This window comes from Littorina saxatilis, linkage group LG7, assembly GCF_037325665.1.
Source record: "Littorina saxatilis isolate snail1 linkage group LG7, US_GU_Lsax_2.0, whole genome shotgun sequence".
NCBI classification, from domain to species: domain Eukaryota; kingdom Metazoa; phylum Mollusca; class Gastropoda; order Littorinimorpha; family Littorinidae; genus Littorina; species Littorina saxatilis.
Genome location: NC_090251.1, coordinates 30364326 through 30374435, shown reverse-complemented (window position 1 = coordinate 30374435; position 10110 = coordinate 30364326). Strand labels below are relative to the sequence as shown.

Genomic DNA, 10110 nt, shown 5'->3' with positions numbered 1-10110 from the left:
TTGGTTTGTGGGCAGATGGAAGTGCTTGAATTTGTTTGACTGTGCTTTCTTTAAAAAAAAAAAGTGAAATATTTACTTCAATCTGAACTGTTGATAAGGATGAGGTATAATTATAGTCCTGGGGAAGGGGGCATGATTAGGTAAAGAGGGAAAAAACGAGTGAGAGATACTGTGTGTGTGTGTTCGTCCGTGTGTGTGTGTTTGTGCGTGCGTGTGGTTGTGTGTGTGATGCATATTTTGTTTGATCTCTATACTTGGACGATCTGACCGAGACAAGCACAAACATGAGGCTGTGAGGTTGACATAACTGGTCGCTGTCTGATTTACACTACAGTGAAAGCTATTCTCAGATATTTGTCTGTACTGCTGTCCTATATGCAGACCAATGCACTTAGACACAACCTAACAGGCAAGCAGACAAACACAGAGACAACGCAGAGAGGAAGGCATATGCACACACTGTAAGACCCCTAACACAGAAACACACACACACACACACACAAACACACTGTCACACCCCTTACCCCCGCCCGTGCATAAACACCCACGAACCCTCCACACACACACACTATCAAAACAAAAACGAACCCACAATACAAATCTGCCGCATCACACCATATAGATACCATGCACATTTATCGATCAATTAACACACGATTCAGATCAATGCAATCCCGGGCAAATTGCAATTGATCTTGCAGTCATACCTTTGGCGTTGATTAAAAACGCGTGTCAGAATGAAAATCTTCCCACACACCGCACACGTGTTGCATGGGGGGCCGGGGGGGGGGGGGGGGGATTTAACCGACGTTAGTCCAAGTATGATGAGTTAATTAGAGGAACTGTTGAACCTGTTGCACTTCAGTAGCAGTAGCAGAAAACACCGAGTTCGCTGCATAAAACGGCCAATGCCCCCCTCCAAAAAAAGAAAAAGAGAAAAGAAGAAGCAGCAAGAGCAAACTAACTAAAAAGAAACAAGTCGCGTAAGGCGAAGATACAACATTTAGTCAAGCTGTCGAACTCACAGAATGAAACTGAACACAATGCAATTTTTTCAGCAAGACCGTATACTCGTAGCATCGTCAGTCCACCGCTCGTGGCCAAGGCAGTGAAATTGACAAGAAGAGCGGGGTAGTAGTTGCGCTGAGAAGGATAGCACGCTTTTCTGTACCTCTCTTCGTTTTAACTTTCTGAGCGTGTTTTTAATCCAATCATATCATATCTATATGTTTTTGGAATCAGGAACCGACAAGGAATAAGATGAAAGTGTTTTTAAATTGATTTCAAAAATTTAATTTTGATCATAAATTTTTTATTTTTAATTTTCAGAGCTTGTTTTTAATCCACATATAACATATTTATATGTTTTTGGAATCAGGAAATGATGACGAATAAGATGAACGTAAATTTGGATCGTTTTATAAAAAAAAATTCAAGTTTTACAATTTTCAGATTTTTAATGACCAAAGTCATTGATTAAGTTTTAAGTCACCAAGCTGAAATGCAATACCGAAGTCCGGCCTTCGTCGAAGATTGCTTGGCCAAAATTTCAATCAATTTGATTGAAAAATGAGGGTGTGACTGTGACAGTGCCGCCTCAACTTTTACAAAATGCCGGATATGACGTCATCAAAGACATTTATCGAAAAAAAGAAAAAAACGTCCGGGGATATCATTCCCAGGAACTCTCATGTAAAATTTCATAAAGATCGGTCCAGTAGTTTAGTCTGAATCGCTCTACACACACACGCGCACAGACAGACACACACACACACACACACATACACCACGACCCTCGTTTCGATTCCCCCTCTATGTTAAAATATTTAGTCAAAACTTGACTAAATATAAAAAGAATAAGGTAAACTGAACCAAAAAAGAATACAAGGGATACAAGAAAAGCAGTTATTAATTAATGTCATCCCACCAACCTTGCCATAACAACGATGCTTTATACCGGGATTACATGCCATGTTTTGTATTGTCTTTGTGATGTATTGCACGTGCATTTCCCCCCCCCCCCCTTTTTATCCCATTTGTTCGACCCCTCCCTTCACACCCCGCTGTTTCTGCACTTTTTTCATTTACGTGTTTTTATTCATAGTGTTTCGTCTCTCAGTGTGTGTGTGTGTGTGTGTGTGTGTCAGTGTGTGTGTGTGTGTGTGTGTGTGTGTGTGTGTGTGTATGTGTGTGTGTGTGAGTACCTGTCTGTCTGTCTGTCTGTCTGCCTGTCTCTGTTAGTCGGTCAGTCTGTGTCTGTCTGTCTGTCTGTACTCCCTCTCTCTCTCTCTCTCTCTCTCTCTCTCTCTCTCTCTCTCTCTCTCTCCGTCTCTCTCTCTCTCTCTTACAATGTTTTATTCAGCGTTTGTTTATTTATCTAAATCTGACTCGCACGAGTCTGCTCTATGATCATCGATGACGGGTTGCACTGTCCCAATATCAATCATGGTGTCTATTGCGGCTTAGAAGTGTGTAAAGCGATGGACGTGTATTTCATGGCTAAGCAAGTATATCCACAAATAACTGTGTAAAAACTACACATAGTGATATTTCTTCTGTAAACTAGTCTACTTGTCTTTATTGTCTGTTTATCAGTGCGTAAAAGTTGTCGTGGATCAGTCTGCGTTTGTTGTGATTGGTGGTAGAGTTTTTTCTCTCAACAAAAATGCATTGACTGTGAATTGATTTTACGCGAATACCGGTGTCCGAGGAGCTTCTCTAAAATTAATCAGAACCCATGTGAGGACATGTTAATAGGAGCCTTCGGTTATTCGGCGACTGTCGGGGTGTGAATTTAATATGCCCAAGACATTATACAATTTTGAAGCTTACACGTCACGCGTTTTAATGCTTTGTGAACTGTGCTGATCCGGAAAAGTTGAAAAGACCAACAAAAACAATTTTTGACATCAAAATGGCCTAAAACCTTTTTGTGTGTGGCACAGTGCAAAAAACTCGACAATGTCAGTCATATTCATGACATAATTGTTTGTGTTTGTAGTTCCGGTGACGTGTGTTAAGACGGAATCGTATATCGTATTGAAGAGATCGTAGAGACAAAAAGAGAGAGGACGCAGAATGTCGCGAACGGCCGTATTGAAGGTCCTTGGTGTGGCGGCTGTAGCGTTGTTGGCGTTGAAGCTGTTGTTTATGCCGTCGCCAAAAGCTCCCTATCCTCACATTATTTTTATTGTGGCTGATGATCTAGGTAGGTACTATATGTCTTTTTGTCTTAAATATTTAAATGTAGGCTACCCCTTAGGCTTTCTGCGTTCATCATCTCTGTCTACGTCTGTCTCTGATTCTGATGGTCTCTCCGTCTGTTTCTGTATCAGTTTTTGTCTGTCTGTCTGTCTGTCTGACTGTCTCGGTCAGGCTGTTTCTGGCTGTGTCTTTCGCTGTATGTCTGTCCGTTCTCTATCTCTCTCTCTCTCTCTGTCTGTATGTGCGTGTGTGTGTATGTGTGTGTGCGCGCGCGTGCGTGTGTATGTGTGTGTATGTATGTGTGTGTGTATCAGGTGTGCGAGCGTGCGTGCAAGTGTGTTTGTGCGCGCGCGTGTGTATGTGTGTGCGAGCGTGCGTGCAAGTGTGTTTGTGCGCGCGCGCATGTGCATGTGTGTGTGTGTGCAAGCGTGTGTGGCGTGCGTGCGTGTCAGTGTGTGTGTGTGTTCGTGCGTGCATGTGTGTGCGTGGTTGTGTGTGTGTATACGTGCGTGCATGCGTGCGTGTGTGTGTGCGTGTTTTAAATGTCATTTGTAAGTAATTACAATATACTGTGCACAATATGAGTTCAAAGACTGGTGTGCCCTTTGCAGGTTGGAATGATGTCAGCTGGCACAACCCACAGGTCAAAACGCCCAACTTGGAGAAATACGCCCGGGCGGGTGTTATACTTAACTCGTCCTATGTGGCACCTGTTTGCTCACCGTATGTGTTTGTATCTTTAAAGCTGTAATTGTGAATGTTCTGCTTGTGGTTTGGATTCGTACATTCAATGTTAAACTAGTGTATTCATAGTTAATAAGTAAAGCGCAGAGAGCACGATTCGTCTTGGATCGCGCTTTTTTAGGTCTCATTAGTAGTAGTAGTAGTAGTAGTAGTAGTAGTAGTAGTAGTAGTAGTAGTAGTAGTAGTAGTAGTAGTAGCAGCAGTAGCAGTAGCACCAGTAGTCGTAGCAGCTGAGCCTAGCAGCAGTAGCAGTAGCAGCAGTAGTAGTACGGTAGTAGTAGTAGTAGCAGCAGCAGCAGCAGTAGCAGTAGCAGTAGCAGCAGTAGTAGTAGTAGTGTTGTTGTTAATATTTGTACTCGAAAGTAATTCCCTTAATTTTATTAAGGTTACCTTCGCGCTCAAAATCAGCACACACATTTACTACATTGGGTTCATTTATTTTACTTTGTCACAGAAGTGCGCTAAAGGTACACGCATGGCCTTTTTTGTTGTTGATACATTTACAGTTCAGTCTCTGGGTATCTTTTTTTTACACAGGTCTCGAGCAAGCTTCATGACAGGGTACTATGCTCACCGTACCGGTCTTCAGGTACTCAATTCATATGATCTGCCTCTCTCAGTGTCAATTATTATCGCAGACTAGTCTGATAGTTAGCAAGTCTGTCTGTCTGTCTGTTCTTCTTTGTCTCTAAAAGTCTTAGACTTTTCTGTCCTTGCCTCTTTATTCCTCCGACTCTCTGTCTGTGTGAATGTCTGACGCCCCCCCCCCCCCCCCACCTCTCTCTTCTTTACACCACCTTACAGCAGTGAAAACAAAATTATTTGGTGTAAACACGGAATTAAAAGTTAAACAAAATAATGTTGATATGAATAAAAGTTTTTAAAAATTTTTGTTTTTAAATCAACAAAGATAGAGGACATAGCGTAACCGACCGCGAACTGTTGATTCCTGTTCTTGATTATTTCTTTCAGCACATCCCAATCATTCATTTCAAGGAGATGTACCTACCAAGTCGCTTCACGCTGCTGCCAGAGCTGTTGAAACAGAAAGGCTATGCTACACACCTGGTGGGAAAGTAAGTTGCAAGACGACACTGACGCACGCACACACGAGCATGCGAGCGAACAAACAGACCTGTACGCACCACAGGCACTCGATACGAGGTGGGCGGGGCTTATGTCTTGGATGTCACGTGCCGGGTGATTGAGTACGGCATCCTTTGCGGCTACAGTTTCTAGTACTCCTAGTAGTCTTGAGAGCAACCCACAGGCATCTCCCCCTTTGACTCCCGCCCTACCTCGTGTCGAGTGCCTGTGGTACGCACAGACAGATGCGGATGGTACCACTCTGACTTACGCATGGACAGACCGACAGACGGACAGCCAGCCAGCCAGACAGACAGACAGCCAGACAGCCAGACAGATACTGAGAGGAAGAAAAACAGACAAAATCACGCACACACACGCGCGCGTATGCACGCGCGCACACGCACGAAGAGATTAAGGGGTTATGGGTAGTGAAAGGAGAGGAGAGATTTTTTTTATTTTTGATCGCAAAACAGACTTACTCAAACCAAAAACTTTGAGAACGGTTATCCAACAAATTAAATGAAAGAGAATTACAGATTTGTGAAAAAACACCAACAATAATTTTTTTATTTCTGATTTTTGCAGATGGCATTTAGGTTTCTGTAACTGGCGCTACACGCCGCGCTATCGTGGATTCGACTCTTTTCTTGGTTACTATGGTGGACAGGAAGGTTACTACAACCACTCAAATGGCAAAGGTACCGACGCAGTAATTCCATGTTGAAGAAGATGTTTTTTTAATGGATGTATGTTGTTCTTGAATCGTTCTTTCTATCTTCTTCTTTTCTTTTTTTTGAGGATGAAAGTCGCTTGTTAATTTAATGCTCAGGTGCCAGGAGATGTGGTTCAGCATAACTCTCGCTTACTCCATTACACATGTCGTTTGCATTTAGAGCGCTTACTTCCCTTTGGTTAAATGATCATTTGCTTGTTGTTGGCAGGATTTTCCCCATGTATTTTTCATTGAAGTGCGAATTTATGATAACATCAATAAAATAATGAAAAAGCTATAATGCTTGTGTTTTTAGTTGGTTTTTATTACTAATCTGTCATTTCAAAGAGGGCACTGACAAACCAACGATGCTGTGCAACGAGGCTATGAACGTATTTATCTCTGAAATTTAAAAACAACACATGTGCAGGGTGTTAAATTATGTACCCATTTTTATTGTGCTCCCTACTGTGTGTGTATGTGTGTGTGTGTGTGTGTGTGTGTGTGTATGTGTGTGTGTATGTGTGTGTGTGTGTGTGTGTGTGTGCCAGTGTGTGTGTGCGTGCGTGCGTGCGTGTGTGTGGACCACCTTTTAAATACAGAATTATTAATTATGATCTCATTCTGATAATTACTTTTCTGTTTCGTAGTGGAGGAGGGGTACGATCTACGCGACAACGAAGAAGTGTTACCTGACCCCGATATGGAGTATGGGATGGTGAGGCAGGAAAAGCTCAAGCGATTATTCTTCTATTTTTGCAAGTTGTTGGTGTGCGATGTTTGACATTTTGTGCAGGCTTTTCCGAGGGAAATGATAAGCAGTAAAAAGCAGAGTTTCTGTCTTGCTTTGTTTTTATTTACCGCAGATGCTAAGGGGCATGCTATAAGAAAAGATTTTGTAATTGAAACTCGCGTTTATTGTACATGTATATATATGTAACCTTTGGTAATATGCTAGTTTGGTTTCCGCGATTGTTTTATGAAGTGATATCTTTACTGACCCCTGAAAAGCAAAATGACCACTCCAAGAAAATGGTTATCAGTTTGTTTGTTTTGACTCCATAACACTTTTAAAGCTTTTCATTTTTGACTTTTATCGTTTAGTCAATTTGGCCCGTTGGTAGTTCTGAAAAAGGAGGAATGTAAGAACACGTTCTGCTTCTGTGTTTCAGTACATATTAAATCGCGGAATGGAAAAAGTCATAGCAGAACACGACAAAACACAGCCCCTGTTTCTGTTTCTGTCCTACCAATCAGTGCACAGTCCGCTGGAAGTAAGTATGTGTGTGTGTGTGTGGTTGTGTGTGTGTGTGTGTGTGTGTGTGAGTGTGTGTGTGTGTGTCAGTGTGTGTGTGCGACGGTGTGTGTGTATGTGTGTGTGAGTGTGTGTGTGTGGTTGTGTGTGTGTGTGAGTGTGTGTGTGTCAGTGTGTGTGTGCGTGTGTGTGTGTGTGTGTGTGAGTGTGTGTGTGTGTTTGTGTGTGCGTGTGTCAGTGTCAGTGTCAGTGTGTGTGTGTGCGTATGTCAGTGTGTGTGTGTGCGTGTGTGTGTGTGTTAGTGCGTGTGTGTGCGTGTGTGTGTGTGTGTGTGTGTCAGTGTGTGTGTGTGCGTGTGTGTGTGTTTGCATGTGTGTATGTGTCTGTGTGCTTGTGCATGCGTGTGTCTGTGTATATGTATGAAAGGGATAGAAAGAGATTAAGAAAGTAGTAGAGAGACAGAGCCAGGCAGAGATGGATGAATGGATGGTTTATTCATTAAGGCCATAGCCCCATTTAAAGGGGTGTGAAACATAAAAAAAAGTATACATACATCAAACGTGACGGATCCTACAGCATCAGATAGTTAACAACACAGCAATACACAATGAATACATAAGATATGCATACTCTAATCTACCACCAAAACAAACAGAGACACATCGACAGTGAGACAGAGTGAGTCCATTAAAACAAAACATAATGACACATTATTTTTTTTATCTTTACAGGCGCCTCAACGTTTTGTTGACCTTCACCCAGAAGTCAAAAATCCCAACCGTAAAACCTTCAATGGTGAGTTCCGTTGTATAGTTTCTCAGATGCATTATTCTTCTTACGTGAGGTTTCCTCGCAGTATCCTGCACATCTGCTGGCAGGAAAAAAATATCTGGCACTGAGTTGTCACAGCAGGCCAACACTCCAAAAGGGGGGATGTCGTGTCGAATTCAAGGAATTGCCGAGTTCACTTAATCGGCAAAACGCTGCCCATTTCACGAAATCGGCAAAACGCTGACCATTTGCTGCCTATTTCACGAAATCGGCAGCGATTTTCCGAATCTGTGAATGGGATTCTCAAACTTTCCCATTTTGTGAAATGGGCAGCTAATTTAGATACATATATTGAAACCAGTATTTTCAACAACACAAAGAGCATCACGTAAACATTACAATACTTTCTTCTTTTGCAAATGCTTTGGATAAAAGAGATAGTCGTACGTACGAAAAATTCCACAGACAGAGTGCTATCTCGTATGCGTCAACAAAATGATGTGTTACAGGAATGATATCGGTGTTGGATGAAGCTTTCGGTAACGCGACGGCTGCTCTGCAGAGAGAAGGTCTCCTGGACAACGCTTTGATCATTTTTACAAGTGATGTAAGTTTTTCTTTTTGGTAATTGATATTGTAAAAAAAAAAAGAAAAAAAGGCAGGTGACCCTGCGTCAGTACCAGCGCAGTAAAATGCAATGTGATATTGCCGGAACGGTCATGTTTTGAATTATGAGGTTGTAAAGGCCGGTGTAACACGAAATTTTGACTCCACGAAAAATTTACTCCGGAGTAAATATTTCGTACGAAATTCTTACTCCGAGTACACTTTTCGTACGAGAAATTAAAGAACTCCCCAAGGCACGAAAAAATTACTCCCTCCACGAAAATTTTACTCCCCATTTTTTTTACTTCCACAAAAAATCTCGTACGCAAAAATGGGATGCGGGCGAAGGGATAATGCCAATAAGTGATCTCGCGCACACGAATGTCGCGCTACCCTCCCTCCACCCCTTCCACCACCAAGACTAACAGGGGACAAGGGAGTATAAATTTCGTACACCTGACATGGGAAGTTAAATTGCTCGTGTTGGGGTGAAGTAATTTATTCGTTATTTATTCGTCAGGGGAGTAACATTTTTGTACAAAATGTTTACTCGGAACTCACCTGTCTTGGGGAGTCATTTTCTCGTGCAATGGGGGAGTGCTTTTTTCGTAAAGGGAGTAACATTTTCGTACGAAATGTTTACTCCGGAGTAAAAATCTCGTGGGAGTAATTTTCTCGTGTTACACCGGATCCAATTTCTTTGGAAAAAGATGCTATTACAATTGCTTTCGCAGATTTTGGCAGTTATATATTTTACCAGGAGTGCATTAATTACATATGGGTTCATTCACGATGTGTTGATATCATTATTTGTGACAAATTTGATTTCTAACTAGTTTCTGTCTCTCTGGCCTGTCATTGTCTCGCCTGTCTTTCTATCTCTGTGTGTGTGTCCCCCCCTCCCCCTCCTCAGTCTCTCTTTCCCCTATTTCTCTGAGTTGGGACACACCAGAAAATCTCCAATCGTGTGGCTACAAAGTTGTGACAAGAGGGAAAATAGAATAAAAGAAGGTACCAGCGTATTCCTTTCATTTGCCCCGCCCTGTTAGTCCTTCTCAAGGTTCTAACATTTTGATCTCAGGGTCATTTTACATTTAGTGAATACCAAAAACATATAGGTATGTAATGTTTGGATTCAAAACAAGCTTAGAAAGTTTTAACAAAAAAGAGAGAAAAGCGCGCATTCCGGTGAAGCGCTATACGCTACTGCGGCGCCACAGGAACTTTTATCAAACGCCGTTCGATCATTATTTACTCCTTCATCCTTACTGTACCTTACTACTACTATCATCCTCACTGTACCTTGCTACTACTATCATCCTTACCGCTGTACCTTACTAGTACTATTCACAAGTAAGGATGAAGGAGTAAATAATGATCGAACGGCGCTTTGATAAAAGTTCCTGTGTGCGGCGCCATACTGGCTTGTCACTTCAATCAATCTGTGCCGCTGCGAGTTCAGTTTCGTTCTGTAAGTTGGACAGATTGACTATATAAATTAGTTTCGCTTGGTTTAAACAGTATTTTATTCTGATACAACTTTACAAAGCCATGGAATGTATGTTTTAATAAAGGAGCACAACAAGATAAACTTATGAACATAATTTGCTCTTATATATATGACAACATATATTCGCTTCACTGGCGCGTCTTGCTGTGTTGTTGTTTTCAATCAGAACGGTGGCTCACCAGACGTGGGGGGCAACAACTGGCCGCTGAGAGGAGGCAA

General features: G+C 42.0%; 1 protein-coding gene across 2 annotated transcripts in view; it reads left to right on the top strand.

Annotated features, from left to right (window-relative positions):
- The first annotated feature begins 2483 nt into the window (after positions 1-2483).
- Positions 2484-10110, top strand: part of LOC138971130 (arylsulfatase J-like) — a 12971-nt gene continuing 5344 nt past the window's right edge. The window contains exons 1-10 of one of the 2 annotated variants that reach the window (XM_070343758.1): positions 2484-3208; positions 3816-3927; positions 4486-4537; positions 4921-5024; positions 5623-5735; positions 6400-6467; positions 6922-7023; positions 7736-7799; positions 8285-8382; positions 10058-10110. The exon at positions 10058-10110 is cut by the window's right edge and continues 87 nt beyond it. In XM_070343758.1, the coding sequence (XP_070199859.1) occupies positions 3079-3208; positions 3816-3927; positions 4486-4537; positions 4921-5024; positions 5623-5735; positions 6400-6467; positions 6922-7023; positions 7736-7799; positions 8285-8382; positions 10058-10110 (896 nt within the window). In that variant the 5' untranslated portion in view covers positions 2484-3078. The remainder of the gene's footprint in view (positions 3209-3815; positions 3928-4485; positions 4538-4920; positions 5025-5622; positions 5736-6399; positions 6468-6921; positions 7024-7735; positions 7800-8284; positions 8383-10057) is intronic. The other variant, XM_070343759.1, reaches the window with a different exon arrangement.